Below are 22311 nucleotides of genomic sequence, written 5' to 3'. Positions count from 1 at the left end.
AACAGATGCATTTGGTTTAGTGTTTAGCAACAATAGTGTTTAAAAAGGGGTATTTTTTAATTAACAAACTGCACACAGGTTTCCAGTAAATGATGATGTGATGTTGAGGCTTTCAAAGTTCCCTCTGTCCATACCCACATTAAAAATCCACAGGACCACTTGGTAAAGTTCAACACTCAAATAAAAACAAAAACTTAGAAAAAGATTTTTCCATAATTACTAAAAACAAAAATAGGAAAAATTCTGGGCTGCAGGATCAAAAGCAATAAAATGTGCAGCATTGCTATGCAGCATTGGCATTACAAAGTTAAAATAATAAGATTTTATCTATTTTTAATAATCCCCTCACACTTTAGGGGAAAGAAATAAAACAATTTGCTGACTTTACCATTGTAAGAAACTATGGGTACTGTTTCTTTAAAATCAATTTAAATAAATGTCAATATAAATGATCGCATTCCACTCAGTCAAACACAAGCTTAAATATATTTTATTCCTAAAATCACAGTTTTACACAATGATTCATCACTTATACAACTAGAGATTGGTTCAAAAAACTAAAAAAAGATAGAAACACAAACCATACATTTGGTTAAACAAATAAATGTATACATATAGTAAAACACTAGCAATGCAGACACAATAGCAAAGATTTCAAAGTGTTATTGGTATCTGTAGTCACTCCATACTAAACATGTTACAAACCATGTAGAAAAAGTGGCACAGAGAAGATTCCTGTTGAACAAACTGACCTGAGATATCAGCACCAAGGCAACGACAGGAAAAGCTCTCAGAGAGCAGAGTACTTTGCCAAGCCTGCTCAGTCTTTAATAACAATAATACAGAGCAAGCAACACATAAATTGCAATGAAATGATTACTGATAACAACAATGGCTGAGAAGACACAATAACAACGATAAAACCAATAAAAACAATATCTAAGAAGATACAGTACCTCCATGTACCGCACAGAACAAGTGGGTCTTTGTATCATTACCAGCAGATGAGATTTTCAATAAAAACAACATGAACTTTCACTGAGCACAAGCGTGTGTTGTGCACGGAATTAATGGAAGCATCCCTACAATTTAACAATTTGTTCCTTGTATCATTTCAATAACAGATAAGTCCTGATAAGTCCACAGTGGTGGATTTGTAGTGGGATTACAATCATGTGGTCGTCAGCAGGCAGCTGATGTAGTGTTTACTTGTTGTCATAGTTACAGTGACGCTACCTCGCAAGACAGAAATCTTTAACAAATCTGTGGATCCAGATTATAAGCAGCATCACTGCCAAAATCTAATCACTTGGTCCTTGTGTCATTTCTGAGTTTCCCTGAAAATGTCATCCAAGTCCATTAGTCTGTTTTTGAGTAATGTTGTGAACAGACAGATGGACAAACGTATGTCAGTTATCACATAACTGTGCCACGTTCCTTGGCAGAGTAAAAATAATGGCTCAGCACACACCACAGGATGTAATTCTACCAAAGAGAGCAGCACCACCTCATGAGATGTCATGAGGATACAGATGGAAACAAAATGGAGGCAGTGCAACAACCCGCTGGAAGCAAAGATGACACTCAGTCACCAGAGCTGGTTTGATCTGCAGCGAGCAGGATCTGAGGTAACGTCAGTTTTACTCTGTGATTCACTTCAGCTACATTCTCAGATTACTGCAAATTCAAAGTTCAATAGTAGCAACATTTTATGATTTTTTGTAAACTCAACTCCTTTCAGTGTCTTGAAAAGTGGTCTATTATGGGATGGTTATCCTGTTTGCCTGTAACAGGACTGCCATAGTAAATGTTAGGTCTGGTGCTAGCAGCAACATGTTTTGCATTGAAATGCTGTGGTGATCAGAAAACTCTTTGTTGGACGATTTGCACGCAACCACACTTTTATCCAAGCTGCCATCAGGAAGATTTTTAAAAGAAACTTTCCACCTAACAAGCTTAATACTGTCTCATCTTCCATCACTGTTCACCAAACTTTCTTGTGAGCTGTCATCATCTTGTCAGCTGACATCAGTCATCCTCTGCATCTTCTTTGTGGCTGGTAAACAGACTTTAGGTTCATTAGCGCCACCTACTGGGCTGGAATGTTCATAAGCTTTACTGGTGGGCAAGAAATTAGGGAATTGAGAAATGTGCAATTAGATGTGTTATTTTTTGGACCAAGAGAAATATATGTGACCTTAAACAACAAAAATGTTTGTGTTTCATTTATATTTATCTGTGCATTTTTCATCAGTCTGCTGCATTCACAGATTACTGCAAACTCAAAGTGCAATAATAGCTTTATAGACAACATTTTGAGACTTTTTGTAAACTCAATCCCATTCAGTGTCTTGAAAAGTGGACTGTTATGGGCTGGCTGCACCGTTAGCCGGTACCAGGACTGTCGTAGCTAACGTTAGCTCTGGTTAATTAATTGAAATTAAGGCATTAAAGTCCTAGCCCTAATTTTAGTACTTGATGTTTTAAATAATGTCATTATACAATCTTATGCTGCATGGTTATTGTGAAACTGATGAGGTATACATCCTATCCTATATCCCATAGATTTAAAACATATTTTTATGCTCATTTTTTGCTTGATCCCAAGAGTTTCTGAGCTGCTTTTACACATTTCACTCAAAAATAATAAATCTTCATTCACATATCAAAGGTTTCAGTTTTGAACAGAATGTCGATGCACCTGATTTTTGTTTTAAAAACATTACTACACTAAAATAAATGCTTTTTCATTTGGTAGCTGCATCATGAAACCCAGAGAGATGTTCACACACTGGTTGTTTCGTTCTAAAGATTTTCAAGTTCCTCAGGCCTGGCTGCATCAAGATTCCTTTGTCGTTGCTCACGTCGACCTAAACAACGCAAAACAGGTTATTTGTCAGTGGCTCTCAGTGTTTTCAGTTGTGACATAGTTAAACATGACAGTTCTGATTAAGTTGCAGCTTCATTTTGTTAAAAAGAAGAAATGAGTTAGTCAAGGAGACGCGTGAAAAAGTTTGAATAAAACATGAAAATACATACGTGATTATTTTATCTCAGTACAAGTAAAAGTGTTTGTCCTGGATAAAGCTCATACAAGTAGAACACATAAGTATTTACAGACACACTTGATTTCCTTTTACATCTTTTAGAAGTAAAAGTTTCTTCTTCATTTTAACTTAACTCAGAGACGCCAGAACAATACAGGCGGCTCCTCTTACAGCTTTAAATTTTGTGAAAAGAAACAACCAAACTTAACAAAAACAAACACTGAGTTTCCACCATGTCTGCAAACTAAAAAAGAAATGCATCCTGGGAAGCAGTGAAAATGAAGAGAAGAGAAATCTGGGACTTACAGTTGATGACAATGACAATGCCAATGCCAATGGCAAAGGCAATCACACCAAGGATGATGCCAGTGATCTCAGCAGGGGAGAGATTCTCTGTAAGAACATAAAAAAGATGTCAGGATTTGTTTTTCACTGGTTAGCATTCATCTGTCCACTCTTTGGAAATAGATTTGTGCCAAAATAATCAAATATATATCAGCAAAAAAGTGAAGACCAAATAATTCCATTACAAGTTAAGTTTTAGGGTGATTTTTTTATTCTGTGTCATTGAGTTTTATTTTCCCTCTCACAAATTTTCAGTTTTGTTTGATTATATTGACACTAATCTGATTTGATTTCTGCTCAGGCGAGTTAAACTCGGTCCTTCATTTGCTAATATAACAAATAATGATGATAACATCTGTTTCATTTGTCCTGTGAGAAACTGTAAGTGTAAATCACTGAGTACAGTAAAGACTGTGTTGGACTTACTATGTGTAGTTGTACCCGGTCCTGAAGCTATGAAAATAAAATGATGTATTGACGTATGAGATAACATTATGATTTGAAGAAAGCTTTGCTAATGACAACTAAGAAATCAATCTAAATATATTTACTTACTGGGATCACCTTTTATTTCCCCCTCTTCTCTCTTTTGCACTGTGGAAAAATGGTTTTAAATTGTGTTTAAATCATTACATGGCATAAATATCAAAATGTTTTCTCATATTCCACTTTAATCTGCATTTCTTCAGCTGCACTCACCAACTTCTAGGCTGATATTCCCCTTTTTGACCTGACTGTGCAGATTGGGGACAAAACAGATGTAGATTCCTTTATCCTGTTCGGTTACATTGGAGAGTTTGAGAGAGATATTCCCTTTGACCATTTCATCATGGAAGAGACGTGTTCTGTTTCTGAAGCTCTCGTCCTGAGAGTCTGGATCATCCGCCAGGCTACGGTACATGTGGACAGTAGTTTTATTGTGTCTCCACTCCACTGTTAGATTGTGGACGTCAAACGGTGGCTCCAGGTGACACGGCAGGATGACATCCTCACCAACGGCTGCTTGAATTGGGACATGTGACCCAATGACTTCAGGCTCTTCTGTGGAAACAAACACTGTGTTAGGTTTACTGATGCAACAAGACTCGGTAGCTGTCACTTTAGCGTTGTTCCAACATCTCCTATTTTGTTCAGAGTTGACGTATTTGTAGACCCAAAATGGACTCCTGTTAAACATTTTGACTGAATTTTGAGAGTTTCTTTTGTTATTAGACTTTTGTGTCTAGAATTTTTCTATTTCACACTTAAAAACTACTCAAGAAGCCATTTCAGGGTTCAGCATCTCCAGAAAAATTACTCTTACATCCATGAAATTTGGTGAGGACAGACAGAATAGTTTCCAGCAAAATGACTGAATGTTTCCTGCACAGAACAAATGTTTAATTACTGCACTATGTGTACACCAGTTTTTGTGTTTCTACAAATGAGCCATGGGGGTGGCATGGCTCAGTGGGTAGAGTGGCCGTCTTGTAACTGGAAGGTTGCCGGTTCGATCCTCGGCCCGTCGAGCTCATGTCAAGGCGTCCCTGAGCAATACACCTAACTCCTAATTGCTCCTGATGTGTTGTGGTTAGCACCTTGCATGCCAGCTCCCACCATCAGTGTGTGAATGGGTAAATGTGACATATCATCATGTAAAGTGCTTTGGATAAAAGCGCTATATAAATATAACCTTTTGCCATGTCAAAGGGAAAAAAAAACTGGAATTCAATAAATAAAGATCAAATTCTTCTGGTGTTTAAAGGCCTCAAAAGTCGGTGAAATGTGAACTACAGACTGAAATCTTAACAGGAGCTATGTATCCATATCTGTATAGATAGATATTATACCGGGCTTTGCAAAAGTTCTGTTACACTTGCAAAATGCAAGCAAAATGAACACAAAGATTTTTTGGTGCAATAAGATAATTTTTCATTTTCCAAATATTTCAATATATGTGTTAATGATAATATTAATCAGAAATGTGGCCACCCAAAAGTTTTATGTTATTGCACCAAAAAATCTTTGTGTTCATTTTCGTAAATGTCTCAACAAGTGTAACAGGACTTTTGCAAAGCCCGGTATAGCTTTAGTAGATATACATTGCCATTTAAAAGTTTGGGGTCACTTAGAAATGTCCTTAATTTTGAATGAAAAGCATGTTTTTCAATGAAGATAACATGAAATGAATCAGAAATGCAGTCTAGACATTAATGTGGTAAATGACTGTTCTAACTGGAGGAGAAGCAAAAAAAAAGTCTCTCCATCACTGGTGATCATTTATCAAACTGCAGTACTTCTGGTTCAGGAAAATCTGTTTTTTTTAGTTAGACTGTACCTTAGTGATGCCTGCATCAAGTGAAGAATGCATGATGCTGCATTGCTGCATGCTGCATGTTGCATTAAATCCTCACGCCAAGAAAAGCCTTTTCAGATTGTGATGCTGAGCTAGCGTGTTTCCTGAGCAGTTGTATGATAAAATGTACATGGAGGAGATAATTTGTGTTACATAAATACATGTTACAAATATATATAACATCCAGAACTTGGAATGCTTTTTTCTTTTTGTATAGAAATCTTTAAGTTTCACAAGTTAAAGCAGCCTAACATAAACACCGACCTGTAGCTTTGATTTTAATTTAGAAACCAAACTATACTGTTGTAGCTGGCGAACCTCTGTTGATTTTCCTAGAGTGCTTTATATCAACAACCACAAGTGAAGTGTTATCGACATTACCATGTAGGGCTGGGAAGAATTTGTGACTAAATGTAGCGTGTGATGTACTGTGATATTGTCTCTGCTGTGTGTGGCGGGGACGTTTCCCTGTTGCATCGGTTTTCCTGATAATCCCCTTTCCTCCCCTCCTCATAATAAAACAGCCTGTTGTGTTTTTTTAAGCTGCATTATCTTTACCATCATATTAAAGGTTGTTTTTCCATTCAATAAAGTATATTTTTTGTGTTTTATATTCACTTGGGGGCTGCTCAGTGGCGTAGTGGTTAGCACTTTCGCCTTGCAGCAAGAAGATCTCTGGTTCAAATCCCAGGGTGAGCCTGGGAGTTTGCATGTTCTCCCTGAGCATGCGTGGGTTTTCTCCGGGCACTCTGGCTTCCTCCCACAGTCCAAATATGCTGAGGTTAATTGAGTATTCTAAAATTGCCCGTAGGTGTGAATGCAAGTGTGATCGTTTGTCTGTATATGTAGCCCTGCGACAGACTGGCGACCTGTCCAGGGTGTCCCCTGCCTTTGCCCGAGTCAGCTGGGATAGGCTCCAGCGACCCTAACGAAGATAAAGCGGTGTATAGAGGATGGATGGATGGATATTCACTCAGGCATTAATGCTGCACTGAGAACTTTCTGTCTTTGTTATCATGTAACTTTGAAATTGTGAAAATATTTGACAGATTCTACAATGTGTTGCCTCAAAAATATTCCCAAAACATCCTCAGAACATTGCAGCCAGAATGTTGTAATTTGTGTTAAATACAGGAACGCTGTAAAAAGAATCATATAAGGCCTTGATAACACCTGACGGGCATGTTGTGTTCCTCAATAAAAACATCCTGAGACACTGCACACAGAACGTTCCACCTTTGTTATTCTATCATATCGATGACTTCTGGTAAACATTTTCTAAACATTGGTATGAAAACATTCCTCCTTTGTTATAATTTTTGGAAAGATCCTCAACCAATAAAAGGGCAAAATATTCCAATTAAATATATCACATGACAGGAACGTTGTAAAACGTTCTGTATGAAACATTCTGTCTCCTGAGGCCTGGAAAATATGTGGACATATTTTAATTTTATGTTTTATGTTTTTTTTAAACATTTTTTTTTGAGAGTGTTCCTCCTTTGTTAACATGGAATAATGTGTTCAACTTGGCATTAAAACATGAGGTGAACTTTATGGGAACATTACTGGAAATAAACACTTTGTTTCAACGTTCTTTGAACATCACATTCACACCTGCAGACAATTTAGAGGTACTAATTAACCTCATTATGTTCTTGGGCTGTGTGAGGAAGCTGGAGAAGCCGGAGAGAACCCACACATGCACAGGGAGAACATTAAAACTCCATGCAGAAAGATCCCAGGCACGGACCGGGATTTGAACCGGAGATCTTCTCGCTGCGAGGTAACGATGCTAACCAGACTGTCTGTAAGAAGTTACTAGAACTCGTCTGTAATTTTGGATAGAACTATCAGTGCTGAAATCATAAAATTAACTTCGTGTGCGAAAAAAAGAAGGAAAAAAAGAAACTGATTTAATCTTTCAACGGGGATTCTAACACGGAAACAACTGAATAAGAAAGTTATGTTAATAGTAGATTTACTATCGGCCTACCTGAGACCAACCCAGACAGCCGGCAGCAGGCGGAGAGGAGCAACAGCCGAAACAGGAGCTTCATTATCGCTAATTCCTCCACAGACTTGATCGATTACCAGGAAAAAAATTAAAACAGATCAGAGCAGATCAGAGCAGATTAAATGCGGCCGATTGCTACCGCAGTTTGGGAAACTTTCGCTTTCGATCTTCTTAAGTAGGCAGGGAATCCTTGACGAAAAGAGGAAATCAGAATAGAACGCCCATTGATATTTCCACACATATGATTCTCGTATTTCAAGGTTACAAGGTCATCCACTCAATGAAATGTGTTGTTCTTAAGGTTCTGGACAAACTAGTCTCACATTTTAACCTTATACTTGCACCATTTTCAAGTTATCACTGAGTCAAATTAATTAAAAGATGTGTTTGGCCTATAATCATAAGTAAACGTGAACAATAAATACATAGATATAAAAAAATATTTAAGTAAATAATCACAAATAAATATATAAGCAAACAATATATAAAATAACAATAAATGAAAGAAAAATGTAAATAAATAATAACAAGTAAATATATGTAAACAATAAATACATTACAATAAACAAGTATGTAAGTAAACAATATATAAATAAATAAGAGTAAATGAAAAACAAAGGGCAAATAAAAAATGAAGTAATTAAAAACAACAGACAAATAAATATGCAAACAATAAAGTACAAAAATATGTATGTAAACAATACTAAAATAAATATAAATAAATCAATAAGAAAATGTAAGCAGCAATCAATAAATAATGGCAAACAAAAAGTACATATATTGGTAATAATTAAATGTGTAAAAAATAAACTAATAAATATTAAAAATCTGGTGGCAAAAGCGCTGGAAAAAAATGATTCTATAATATTCCACTAAAAAAACATTAAGTACATTAAAGAATAGCTACTTTTGTTCCTCAAAAACATGAATGCTGCAACATTCAAAAATAATGAAGGTAAAGAGCAAAACACCTGTAAAATAATGAGACTTTTAGGTCATTTACATTTTTTCAGTCAGTGTGCAGACATATATTTATTTATTTTTAGATATTATTTATAATTTGGCAAAACAGAGAAAATCTAAATAAAATAATTTAAAAAATTTACCATTCATTTGTCTTTAAAATAACGGCAAATAGCTGTTAAAGTCATAATATTTATTAAAATACAGTCGAACATTGTAAAACGATGTGTTGCCATTTACATCAATTAAAACTTTTCTGTGAGATTTTGCTACATGTTAGCTACAATTTAACAAAATGTTAAATGTCTGTTAAAAAGTGAAAACAGTAAAAACCTGATTTGAAAGAAGAAATACAGGAAGGGAAACTCTCAGCTGTGACCTAACAGCCGATTGGTTTTAGACTTTTACTTTAGATATTGATGAGGACTTTATTTGTTTGATTTTTAAAGTGTTAAGTGCGGTCGAATAAATTCACATTAACACAGATTACGGTATTCACTTCAATATTCTTTATTGGCATTAATATCATGTTAGCAATGTTGTCATAGAATACAGTGGAGATGATATAAATAGTCCTAATTTACTGCATAATAGCATTCAGCTGATGTATTACAAGCAAAACCTCTTGTTAGTGGGATGTGAGGATTGTTGAAATATCTGTATTTTATATCTGTCATGATTACATTTGTGAAAAAACACATTCAGACTGATGTATGTGTGTGTTAACATTTTAATAAATCAGGATGTTTTTGTGACTTTCTTTTATTCAACCCTTATTTAGTGCAGTTCAGGCCTAATTTCATCTAATGTTACTTCCAGTGACTCTTCTTTTAGTTGCTTCATTTGGTTTTCAATCTTAAATGCATGAATTCATATTGCCTTTTAATGGTTTTACTTGTTTATTATGGTGGTCCAAGTTTCAATAAAGTTACATGAAAATAAAAAAAAAGCAGGTCAAAGAGGAAACAAAACAACCTAAAGATGCTTTTAATGAAACATGTTTTTACAAAATTGCTGATAAGAACTGTCACATTTTAATAGATTCGTTGTTTCTGCACATCAAGGTGTGTTGTGTGTCAGTAGTGGCTGTGTGTGTTGTGTACTCTCCACACGTCTCCGTTCAGGGCGTTGGCGGCGCCCTGCAGTGTCCAGGTGAACAAAGCCAGCTGCCTCCTGAAGCGTCGCTCGTCGAAGCACTCGGGGTTGGAGGTCAGCAGGCCCAGGTGCTCAGTGAGCGCGCTCAGAGTGTGGTTGCCGCGGCCGTGGATCACGTGACGGAACGGTGTCTCCACCGCCGACACATACTGAGACAAGAAGTAGTACTCCACCTGGAGGACGAGTAACGAGGGACAGATGCAGTACTGCTTGTAGTGCTCGTGCTTTCATGATTCATGTGTCGGAAAACTAAGTATTTTTTGTTGTGCTAGTACCTTCATGATGGCGGTTATGTAGACGTGTGCAGTGTTTGCTATAGTTGTTCCTTAATGATGCACTGCCTGCAGTACTTGTACCTTCATGATGCTGGGTTTACATTATTTTTTGTAGGTGTTGTCATAGCATCTAGCGTTGGGCAATACTCTTACCTTCATAAAACAGTGTAACTTCACAGTGTAGCATTTGTGCCACTTCTACTGATATGATGCAGTGTTTGCAATCCTGGTACTTACATGATACAGGTTTTGTAGGAGCATGTACCGTTTGCTGTACTGGTACATTCATGATACAGCATTTGCAGTACTGGGACTTTCATGATGTGGGTGTTGTAGAATCATATAATGGTTGCAGTACTGGTACCTTCATGATGCGTGTGTTGTAGAAGCGTGCGGTGGTCGGGTCGTGCAGGTCGCTGTAGTCGATGGCTCTCTGCAGCGTCTCTGCAGCTCGGCTGTAGTCTCCTCTGGCGCTGAAGACCCACTGAGGGGACAAACCTCTGGACTGAGACATGGAGACAGTGACACATGAGGACGTCGTCCCGGCAACCGAACACCTGAACCCAGTGGGTTGTACAGGTGGGCTACCTGTAGCTCAGCGGAGTGTCTGTTGAGCTGAGCGCTGAACTGCAGCACCGTCTGGGCGTACGAAGTGATGCGTAGCGGCAGGATGTGGTCATGGGCCAATCGCAGCACCATCTCCCCCACCAGCTCCCCCACGCTCCGCCCCGTCACCCCCAGACGACCCCCCAGCACCTCCTGCAGACGGGACGCGCTGTCCAACGGCGTGTTGACAAACGGATACGCTCGCTCCTGAACACACGGACACGTGATGATGTCATCCTGCACACCTGAGCACCAGGGACATATCACATGTGTTTGGCGTGTTGTTGGTGACCTGTACCTTGGTGAATCTGAGCTCCATGGCTGGGACTCCTGCGAAGGCTGTGAAACTGTAGGCTCCACTGTTCAGATACAGAGGCTTCACACTGAGGACAGACAGCAGCACATCTGTTAGCATGACAGCATAAGAAACCCTTGTTCTCATGACTTGTATGTTCCCTTACATCCTCCAGCTGCCTCCTTCTCGCTCAGCCTGACTGTAGATGGTTTGACCAGCATGTTTAGGATGTTCCACCTGGAACACACACAGTCCTGCTCAGACAGGTTTTAATAGACCTATATGAAGAGAACATCAAGGTTATTAGAGACCTGATCACCTGTCTGATGGCAGCCTCCAGCAGGTCGACCAGCAGAGGACTGGTGTAGGCCGACAGCACATCGTCACCTATGGACAGATGGACGGTTAACTAGTTCACCTCTGTCTGCAGGACAAACACCTCCTCTGATTGACTGAGAGTTCAGTGTTACCCATGATGGCCTGGTCCAGGCTGAAGTAGGCCACAGCCTTCAGGTGGAGCATGGACAGGTAACCCTGCAAACAGAGATCAGGGGTCGATGGAGGCCCTTTGCAGGAATTTAACGTAAATGTTTCTCTGCAGTCGAACCTCGAGCCATTCAGTCGCGCCGACGTTCCCAAACTCTCCGGCATCCCAGCTGACAAAGAGCAAACTGCGTCTGGGACTGAAACCTGCAAAACAACCTCATATTCCACAACAGGAACCTCACCTGAAGTTGTAGAACATCAGCACACTAGTGTCCAGGTGAGTCGTACCTTTCTTCACCATGACAGAGAAGGTCCGAGCCAACTCCAGCAGGATCGCTGTTCCAACTCCAGACTTCACTGCTCCTGGACCCAGTGAGTCCCTCTGAGCTCCCAGTATGATGTACTGGTCTGACAGGGAGACACTGGGGTGACCACAGAGACACTCACCTGTCTCTCTACCTGAAGACATCTGCCTCTCTGCCCATCAGGTTAGACCTAGCTCTCTACCTGAGTGTACCTGTCTCTCTACCTGAGTGTACCTGGTTCGACTCGGCCCTCCAGAGATGAGAAGATGTTGTTCAGCAGAATTGGCGCCATCTTATTGTGGACTGACAGCTGGACTCTGCGTCCAGCACTCAAGTCTGGCCCAACCACGCAGCGGACGTACGGCAGCCGACCTCGCCATGACGGCGGACAGGATGCACCTGACAGCTGGCTGAGACAAAGAACAATGCTATGAGGTCACAGTCACACCTGAACAGGTAGTCTAAAGAGGTGGAGCTCACCTGAGTAGTTGGGCAGCAACGGTGGCAGTGATTGGCAGGGCCGGGATGAACGGCAGGCCGGAGGACTGGATGGGCGGGAACTGAGTGTGATTGAAGGAGGGAAAGCCGGGGGTGAAGGGGTCACCTGACCCCAGGTGTACCTGTGTTTAGATGACACAGAGGAGGATGGTGATTGGTCAGAGGCACAGTGTGCAGTGCTGTTGTGTCTTTACTAGGGTGTGTGTTACATGTTCAGACACGGCAGTGTGTGTGTTCAGTCCAAGGCGGCGGGGGTCCTGTGGCAGGTCAGCAGGGTCGGGGTAGATCAACACTCCTCCCGCTCCGTTCCTCTCAGCTAACCAGACCTTCTCGGCAAAACTGACCCCGCCCCCGACACGCATCACCACCACACAGCCGGCCACGGACACGCCTGCACTCTTGAGCCAGTTGAAGTCCGCTGGACGGCCATAGTTGGCATAGACCACACCCCCCTGGAGACAGAATACCAAAGATTAAAACTGTCACCATGGTGACCAACATTATCTACCTCACTGCCTCACCGTGGTAGTTCCTGTGGCACTGTACGGACAGAAGTCTGACAGGTTCAGAGAAATCTGCTCCAAGATCCCACCTGCAGAGTCCACGAGCCGCAGAGAGCTCCTCTGAGCCCTGTAAACAAACAAACAGCCTGAACCTGATATTTTAAGGCAGCTCAGGGTATTTTTATTATAATGTAACTTTTATTTAATCAGATAAAAGACCCATTGAGATCAAGACCTCTTTCACAAGGGTGACCTGGGCAAGAGAGGCTTAGCAAATGTCAGAGTAAACAAAAACAGACAGATAACAGTAACAACAAACACTAAAATATTAAATGCAAGCAATTAGATACATAAAGAACAGGAGTTTTGTTTTTTTTCATTTTTTTAACAGAAACTATTTAAGAGCACAGGCACTAGTTGAAATATTTCCGTTGCCAATTTCTTAAGATAGAGTGAACTGCTTCCAATGAAACAAATTCTGACAATTTAGATTTAGGGGACAGTGTGCCCTGTTCAGTGCCTGTCAGGATAAGGCAGTGGAAGGTGTAGCTGGCAGACTCCTACCTGTCAGGGAACTGCAGCGTGGCGTACAGAGACTCGGTCCAGGTGTGGTCCATCTGCAGCTGCCGGAAGCGACGGAGGATCTCTGAGGCCAGAGCGGTTCCCTCTGAAGAACCCGGAGGATGAGGAGCTCTGCTCACCCGACTGAAAAAACACACACATCTGTGCACCTGAGTCCACCAGTCACATCCCTCTGGGTCACAGCTTCACTTTAATAGCTTTTGTGAACACCTGAAGTCTTCTGATATGATAAGACTCAGATGGATTTACCTAAACATACTTTATTTACTGGTTGACTTCCAGATGAATATTTTTACATTTTGTGAGACTCTATATGAAAACACATGGTGAGATTTTTTTAAATTAAAGATTAAATCTGTTCTTCACAGTTACCCCACCAAATATACATGATTGTCAAAACCGCATTAGCATTTTTTTTCTTTGACCCCTCACATCTACCTGAAGGTCCTCTTCAGGGGTTTGCCCCCGAGGTAGCTTTAGCTGAACAGTAAAAGGACAGTATTTTTCCCTGGCGTGTTGCAAGTATCTTCTATTTGTGTAAAAATTCTCAGTTACTCTCCCCTCCAGCTGAGATTATGTATAAAGTACCTGACTGTGTTGTGGATGTCTTCATCCTGCAGGAGCTTCCTCATCATCACCCTCAGCTCTCCCAAGTAAAGCCCCGGCCCTCCTCCTGCAGGTGAAGTAGCCCCACCCCGCTGCTGCTCCTCCTCCTGGTCCCCCGACTGGGAGCAGTGGTACCGCCCACTCAGCACACCATAGGCCAATAGGAACGCTAATGGAAAGAGAGAGAGAGAGGGAGGTCACGTTTACTTCAGTCACAAGATCAATCGGCTCGATCCAAACAATCAGGTGATGATTACCAGCGGTGAACACGATGACTCCACATGCACACAGCAGCATGCCGGCTCTGCGGTAACCATGGCGATGCCTCAGCACCAATGCTGTGACATCACTAATAGGCCCTGCCTCTGTTTCATCCTCTTCTGTTGTCACAAGCCGCAGCTCCACCCCCTGAGCTCCGTCCATCTCATCATCATCGGACAGCGAGTGGCGGAGAGTTGCCGAGGAACACTATGGAGGGAGAGAGACGGTAACCATGGTGACAGATCGGAGGAGGCGGGGCTTGATTTGACCTTTGCCTCACCTGCGTCAAATGAGTGGTCATGTCGTCGTTCTGCAGACAAGAAGAGAATTATAACCTTAACAACAGAAACAACCAACACTCAGGTTTTTTCTGAATTTACCTGCGAGATCTTACAGAAAAAAAGCTGACTGAGTGTCTGCTTCTTCACACCTGAGACGACATTCAGAGAACCAATTAAATCTGTCCATTGAAGGTCACCTGACCTCACACAACAGAATGCACAAACACCTTAATAAAGGCTGTATAAGTTCTTCATGGCAGAGCTGGAAGCAGGAGCAGTTGCAATTGAAGCTAGCAACAAGCATCAGTCCGACATAATTCATCAAGAATCAATCAAAGGTAAAAAGCATCACAGGGAATGTGGTTGGAAGAAGAACTGGTGACTGGGAGAGAGTTCTTACAACTAATTCAAATCCTAACTTTAAACAGAATCTCCTCTGTAGCAGGTTACCATGTCTATCTAGCTCTGCAGCATCAGTTACCATAGGGATCAAGCAGGTTAAAGAGAAAAATCTGTCATTAGACTTGACATACAGGTATGCTGCTTGGACTTAGCTATTTCTGTAGATGCAGAAACCAAACGTTGGCTTTTACTTAGCCTTTTTCTAGGTGATACAAACAGGATTAATAGTAGGAGCAGCTGTACAGAGAGTTGGTAGGATTATAATGTAGGACACAGTGCAGATAAAAAAACATCTGGATGTAGGATACAGGGCAGGCAAAAACATCTGGATGTAGGATACAGGGCAGGCAAAAACATCTGGATTTTTCACAATGTTGGACACAGAGCAGGTGAAAACATCTGGATTGTTATAATGTAGGACGCAGAGCAGGTGAAAACATCTGGATTTGTTATAATATACAACAAAGAACAAGTAAAAACATCTGGATTGGTCATAATGTAGGACACAAAGCAGGTAAGAACATCTGGATGTAGGATGCACGGCAGGCAAAACATCACAAAGTCGGACACAGCAGGTGAAAACATCTGGATTGGTTATATCATGGGACAAAGAAGGTAAAAACATCTGGAATGGTGATAATGTAGGACACACAGCAGGTAAAAACATCTGGATTGGTCAGAATGTAGGATATACAGCAGGTAAAGGTAAAATCATCTGGACTGGTTATTTTTATCTGACAGAGAAGGTAAAAATACTTGGATTGGTTATAGGAACCTAAGTGCACATTCAGAATTCAGCTATTTTTCTCTGCAGAGACAACCAGCTCAGATCTTTTCATACTAAACTAAAGGTTTTGATAATGCCTCTTCTTTGATTTTTCTTGAGTTAATTATATTCACGGCACAGAGAATCCTCACAAGGCAATGAACAAATGCATCTTTTGACTTAATAATACCATTGTGACATCAGGAACACATCAGGATTGACCTGTTATGGAGCTAACTAACCTGTTTAAATGTCTGTCCTTCTGTGGATAACTTTAACCAGCTGTATGTTTCTAGTAACGGGCAGAAAACAGCCACCAATAGACCACAACTGTTTCATCAGCTTTCATAACATGAAGTCAAGAGGATCTTTAACCCTGCAGATTAATGCAGCCACAGCTCTGACCAGAAATACCAGGAAATCCCCAACGTTCTTAATGTCTGATTAAACCAGAAACTTTCTCACCTTCACTCATCAGGTTTTCAGTCTGGACTCCAAGATTCGTCCTGATGGTGAATCAGTGAAAGCGTCAGGAAGAAGTCAACCTGCCCAGTGAGGCTCGCTCCCTTGGCCTGCTGTGATTGGCTGCTCAGAGAGGTCAGAGGTCAGCTGTGTTTGATCTGGTTAACTTTATTAACGACTGAGTAAACACACACACACACACTGAGGAGCTACAGCCGGGAAATCCCACTTCAACATTTGATCAATGATGACACTGCTGATGCTCATCTCTTTGCTGGGGATTAAAGTCGAACACGTGACTTCAAGGAACCTAACAATTCTGTCAGGACTGAACTGCTTCAATAAAGATCAGTTGAAGTTAACATAATCAGGCTAATCCCATTCAGGCTCAAGCAGTCAAGATAATTGCATTGTTGATTTTCTGTAAACTGTAGTGTTTGCACTGACACTGTGTAATTAAGTGAAATCATATGGCAGGGCAGAAGGGAGTCGGTGGTAAAAATCTGGGTTTTTGGTCAGTATTACAACAATTCCAGTGAAGTGACAACTCAGTTAGCCTGACCTGAGGGTTAGTTAGCTAGCATCAGTTACCAGACAACTGAGCTTGAACTATGTTAAATCAGATTTACAGAACCGAAATAACATGAAATAAAGTCAGATTTAGGTTAAACCTGATCCTGGACTGTCACAGCAAACTTCCATGTTACCCGGGAATGTTCCCACAACATCGGCCGACATTACCTACAAATTCTGATAATATTGTAATGTTTTATTCTCATGTTGGAAGACTTGTTTTGTTATGTAGAGAGACAGATGCTGTAAGTTCTGTTTTTACATGTACTGGTCCTCCTTTAGGTGAAGTTATTGGCTCTGTCATGTTTTATGAGGAATTTTTCAGCTGTAATTAGAATCAGCTGCTGCAGGAGTTACTGTCTCTGTGCAGTTGCAGCGTTCAGCCTGTAGATGGCAGCATGACACCTGAAATGACTCGCTGTGTCTTCACATAATCAAACAGTAGATAAAACATCATATGATGCGGTATATTCTCACAAAATAACAATCCACCCACTACTAACTATTATTCACTTGTAAAGGTTTCAGTCTGGAGCTTCATGTCAGAAATTAAATTCAAGTTGAAGATGTTTCATTTTGATTATTTCTCTTAAAAATGTCTAAAGCGAAACATTTTCGGGAAAATATCAAACTCTGCAATTTAAAATGGTTTTAAATTAGTCTCAGCTACACTGTAAACTGTTTCAAACATAAGTTACATGGTATAAACTGCTTAAAAGTATCATGCATTGGTCTGTTAAATGTGGAAACTGGTTTAAAATAGTGTGTAAACAGTTTTAATTTGGTGTAAATCGGTCTATAAACTGTGTTAATCCAATGTGAACTGATATGAACTGGTGTAAAGTTCTCTGAAAACTATTTTACACTGGTTTTAACTAGTGTAAACTTGTATAGACTGTTTTAAACTAATGTAAACTACTCTGTAAATAGTTTTGAATTGGAGTAAACCAACATTAACTGGTTTCGACTGGTGTGAAATCGTCTGTTACCTGTCATGCTTCTAAGTTTTAAACTTGTATGATATAGTTTAAACTGATGTCAACTAGTCTTTGAAATGCTATAAACAAGTGTAAACTGGTAAAAACTGGTTTAAATGATTGTAAAGTGGTTGCAAACTATTTAAACTGGTGTAAAATGGTACAAACTGGTGATAGGTGTGGATGACAGTAATCTGAACACAAATAACCAGGAGGAATGACACATTCAGGTCAGATTGTGTCACAGTTTATTAAAATCATACAGTTAAAAAGGATAAATGTCAATCAGTGGAGCTGCAGCTACAATCAGTCAAACATTTGCTAACAAGTGATTTCAAAGCTGTTGTTCTGCAGACAGAAAAGGCTGAAAATGATTCATTCAACACAGTGAAGCAGCAGAGACCAGGTCCAGCTGTTACATCAGAGTCCACATTAAACCTGATCCAGGACTGGACCAGAGTACTCCACTGAAACACCTGCATCAACCAGCAGGACTGGATTCACACTGTGGTGGTTCTGGACCAGGTCCAGGCCAGCTGAGCTTCAGACTTCAGTCCTGGACCAGGTTTAGAGAGTCCAGTCCAGAAAGGATCATTTGAAAGCAGGTTTAAGCAGCAACGATATTTTCTGTCATCTGACAGACAGAATCAGGATCAGGACCAGAATCTTTCCTCAGTTAGGAAGGATCCAGAATATGTCCTACGAAACAGAGAAGAGACAAGGACAGGGTCAACAACAAATACTGGTAACACTGGTTTTAACATCTGTAATGGTCTGAACTTAAGTAAACTGGTCTGATCTCATCTGAACTGGTCTGGATTGTTGTTGCACTGATGTGACCTGTTCTAGACCTTGTTTGAACTGTCTAAACTGGTGTGGATCAAACATTATCAGCCATCAGTGAGTTTATTATTTCAGTAAAATAACAGACTTCAGGGGAACAAACGAGTCTGAGGCTCTTGTAAACACTGATATAAACTGGCCTAAACTGGATTTAAACTTGTGTAGACTGGTGCTAAACTGGTGTTAGACTGGTGTTAAACAGCTATTAGACTGGTGTTAAACTGGTGTACAGTGCATATAAAAAGTATTCACCCTCTTTTCTTGCATTTCAACATTGAGTCATGGTCAATATTTTTTGTTTTTTCAACAACAATTGACAAAAAAGAGTGATGGTAAACTGGTGTAAAGTGGCAAAGATTGATGTTGGACTGGTATAAACTGGTATTGAACTGGTGTGAACCGGTTTAGACTGTGTCCTGTATGAACTGTTATTAGACAGGGGTAGACTGGTTTTGACTGGAGTAAAATTGTCTGACCTTGGATCCTTTAATGGTGTTCTTGGACTTCTTTGAATCAAGCAAAAACGGATCTGAGGACAGAGAGACAGACAGGTGAGAGACAGACAGGTAGACACTGTGATTGTTGGTATAATCTGGTATAAACTGCTGTGAACTGGTATGAGCTGCTCTTCGACCATGGTAACCTGGTGTTAGACTGGTGTAATATGGTATAAAATGGACTTGAACTGGTGTGAACAGACGTTAGATGGGTGTAAACTGGTTTACCTGGGGTGTGGTTCCTGTAGTAGATGAATCCAGCCAGACCAAAGACCAGACCCAGAATCAGTGCTGAGGCTCCGATGGCAATCTTTTCTTTATCTGACTTAGGCATGGACGGATCTGAGGACAGACAGAAAGACAGGTGAGAGACAGACAGGTGAGAGACAGAGAGACAGACAGACAGACAGACAGGTATTTACCCCAGTAGGTCCTCAGAGGTTCTTTCAGGCTGGCATGTTCCACCACACAAGAGATCTTCTCTCCATTCCTGCAGCAAAACAAACCAACATTCCTGATTCATCAAACTGGACCTGAACCTGGACCTAGACCTGGACCTACCTGGGTGTGTACACCAGGCTAGAGTGGATCTGGTAGTACCAGTCACCGTTCTCCATCACACCAGTAGAGGAGACTCCTGAGGTGACCTCCTGTTCGTCTCTGAACCAGATCACTTTGATTTGTTTGGGGTAGAAGTCGTAGACACTGCAGACCAACACGGCTGGATGTTGTTTAGGAGGAGGCGCCGTGGAGTGCAGGACCACGTAGGGCATAACTGGAACACACAGATTATTGTTAATGCTGGTAGTCACAGTAGCAGAATGTGGTGGCTCTGAGCTGTTTCAGTGTGTTTCAGAAAGCTGATCTCCAGTTTATCCAGTTACTTCAGTAAAACAGCTTCAGTTTCTGGAAGTTCAGCTTCAACATCAATCCTCTGAAGTCAAAACCTTATGAAAGGCATCTTGTCTTTTTAAAAAAATAAAAATCACCAAAAGAGCTCAATTTATCAGCCAGAACTGAACAAACAGAAAGAAACATCAGATTTTCAACTTTCAGATGGTCTTTGAATGTACCATCTGTTATGAGAGATTCCATCAAAAAAAATCCACAAAATCTGAGATTTTTTTCCACCCAATTCACACAAATCATATTCAAAATGTTCCAAAAGGTTGTGTTTGTCAGTTCTCATAAAAAACTGGGAAAAAAAAGTCTTTCTCAGTGCCTGACTGAACTGTTATCAACAGTGAACAATACTGAGAGTTTTCAGATGACCTGCAGGCAGTGAAATTCACATTTATTAACCAGGAAAGATCTAAATTTGTGCCAAAGTTCTTTGTTTACTTGAATTGAAGGGAACTTGAGAAGAATTTAGTAACAGTAGAAGCAGTTTTATTACTTGCTGCATCATCAGTGGTTGGAGAAGCAGATGGAAACTTTAACTTTTCCATCATAAAAAATTCACCAGTAATCGTAACAGTCAGTATTTTTATTACTGATATTTTCTACTGAGACTAATGGATCAATAACCACAGACAGATGTTTTAGAGTTGCAGCAGAAACACTGATCCTTTGTCAAGCTGAACTCCGTTAATTAGATAAAACAGTCGATGATAAACTGTTTTTAACCAGTGTTGTGGTGAAAGTGATGAAAGTGTCAAACAAAGACTGACTCACCTGATTTAGACAGAACATTTCTGTACCATATCTCAGTGTTTGGGAGACAGTACACCTCCTTCTGAGCTCTCTCGTTGTTTACCATTGCAGGATCATTGTTCCATTGTTCTGCAGTCTTCACTCCAAACTCAGTGTATCCAACAAACTTCCCCAAACTGCTGCTGAACCTCAAATATTCCAGTTTGTTGTAATAGAAAGAGTGGATATACTCAATGTCCTTCAGCTCAGTGGAGTTAAATGCACAATGTTTCATAGAATAATGCATAAATCCATCTGTGGGACAAAACAGAAAGAGATTAAACCTCAGTGAGAATTGATCAGTGATTGCTGTGTGGACAGTGATGAAGTATAAAGAAAACAGATCAGAGTATTGGTCCTACCTGCTAAGTGGACAATGATGAAGAGAAGCAAGAAGGTGACAGAGGATGAAGCCATGATCCTGTGTAAACTAACACTGATTCTGTTTGACTGTCAGCAGCTGTTTAAAACAGAACAGGATCATGTGACCTGCAGCATCAGCTGTTACCAGGCAGAAAACGAACACCAGTCTCCGCCTCAGGTGCTCTGAGTAATGTTGCTGACAGACAGATAAACCAATGCCAGTTGTCACATAACTGCAGATGCTCCGCCTCCTTGGCGGAGTAATAATAACTGTAGACAATCAAATGAACCTTACAGTAAATCTAATTTAACATGTTCCATTCTGTTGTTTGTCTGTAACACGTTTCTTCACAGTAAATCTTGTCCTTCCAGAGTGAACTGTAGTGAATGTGTTCCACTACAAACACATCGCCTCATTTATACCAAAGATTTCACTGTCAGAAACAGTTTTATACGTTGAGGTAGTTAGCGACTTCTTGCCGTCATGATCACCTGTAGAGATCATGTATATCGTGTCAGTCTGGATTTTCCAGTGACTCCTACAACTCTTAATTTTCTCTGATAGAATCATGAAAACACATGAATCTTTGTCATATAAACAATCATTTATTTCAGTTCCTTAATAAATTTATTCCAGGTTTTCTGGAAATACGACAAAATCTGCCAGATCAAAATATACATACAGCAATGCTTATATCTGGTTAAATACTGTTTGGCCATTTTCACATCAACTCACCTTTTGGTTTCCATCCACAAGTCTTTCTTCTTGACAGAATTGGTGCAATGCAGCTAAATTTGTTGGCTTTTTGACTCAGCCTTGTTTCTTCATCAGTTTACAGATTGTTAATGGGGTTTTGGGGACACCAGTCTAAAACCTCCATTCTTGATTTAAACATTCTTTATCACTAAATTAGTGAGCTTCATTTTCCTGCTCTGGTGTTTTAATGTGGCTGTTCTTTGTCTCATCCTCCTGATCACAGCTACAGACTAAAAACTTTCTCTGGATGGAAAATCTTCACTCCAGAGATAAACTGATCCCTTCTATCAGAAGAAGTCTTCCTGAGGAGTTGCTGCTCTACTCTGTGCTGGACTTTATGGACCTGCTTTCTTTTACAGATCTGTTCTTACCAAAGTCACTGGAAGTGAGAAGAAACCATTTTGTCCTTTCAAAGCTCT

General features: G+C 40.3%; 2 protein-coding genes across 2 annotated transcripts; both read right to left on the bottom strand.

Annotated features, from left to right (window-relative positions):
• Window positions 1-9453: 9453 nt before the first annotated feature.
• tfr2 (transferrin receptor 2) lies at window positions 9454-16313 on the bottom strand. The gene is made up of 18 exons (XM_022223123.2): window positions 16194-16313; window positions 14560-14589; window positions 14276-14486; window positions 14001-14187; window positions 13395-13535; window positions 12849-12957; window positions 12537-12779; window positions 12310-12449; window positions 12064-12239; window positions 11813-11932; window positions 11646-11728; window positions 11509-11572; window positions 11358-11425; window positions 11205-11275; window positions 11042-11126; window positions 10726-10950; window positions 10502-10642; window positions 9454-10035 (listed from the first exon to the last, which is right to left on the bottom strand). Exons 2-18 carry the CDS (start codon window positions 14578-14580, stop codon window positions 9784-9786), a joined length of 2337 nt encoding a protein of 778 aa, XP_022078815.2. The 5' UTR covers window positions 14581-14589; window positions 16194-16313; the 3' UTR covers window positions 9454-9783.
• Window positions 16314-17971: 1658 nt separating this feature from the next.
• On the bottom strand, window positions 17972-21438 carry LOC110946458 (H-2 class II histocompatibility antigen, E-S beta chain-like). Its single transcript, XM_051943802.1, has 7 exons — window positions 21135-21438; window positions 20755-21027; window positions 19642-19855; window positions 19503-19570; window positions 19309-19422; window positions 19060-19112; window positions 17972-18439 (listed from the first exon to the last, which is right to left on the bottom strand). The coding sequence occupies exons 1-7, from the start codon at window positions 21187-21189 to the stop codon at window positions 18413-18415; spliced, it is 804 nt and encodes a 267-aa protein (XP_051799762.1). The 5' UTR covers window positions 21190-21438; the 3' UTR covers window positions 17972-18412.
• Between the last annotated feature and the right edge of the window lie 873 nt (window positions 21439-22311).

The sequence above is a fragment of the Acanthochromis polyacanthus genome, chromosome 23, assembly GCF_021347895.1.
Source record: "Acanthochromis polyacanthus isolate Apoly-LR-REF ecotype Palm Island chromosome 23, KAUST_Apoly_ChrSc, whole genome shotgun sequence".
In the NCBI taxonomy this organism is placed as follows: Eukaryota; Metazoa; Chordata; class Actinopteri; family Pomacentridae; genus Acanthochromis; species Acanthochromis polyacanthus.
The sequence above is the reverse complement of the archived record's forward strand: the minus strand, read 5'-3'. Positions and strand labels throughout refer to the sequence as shown.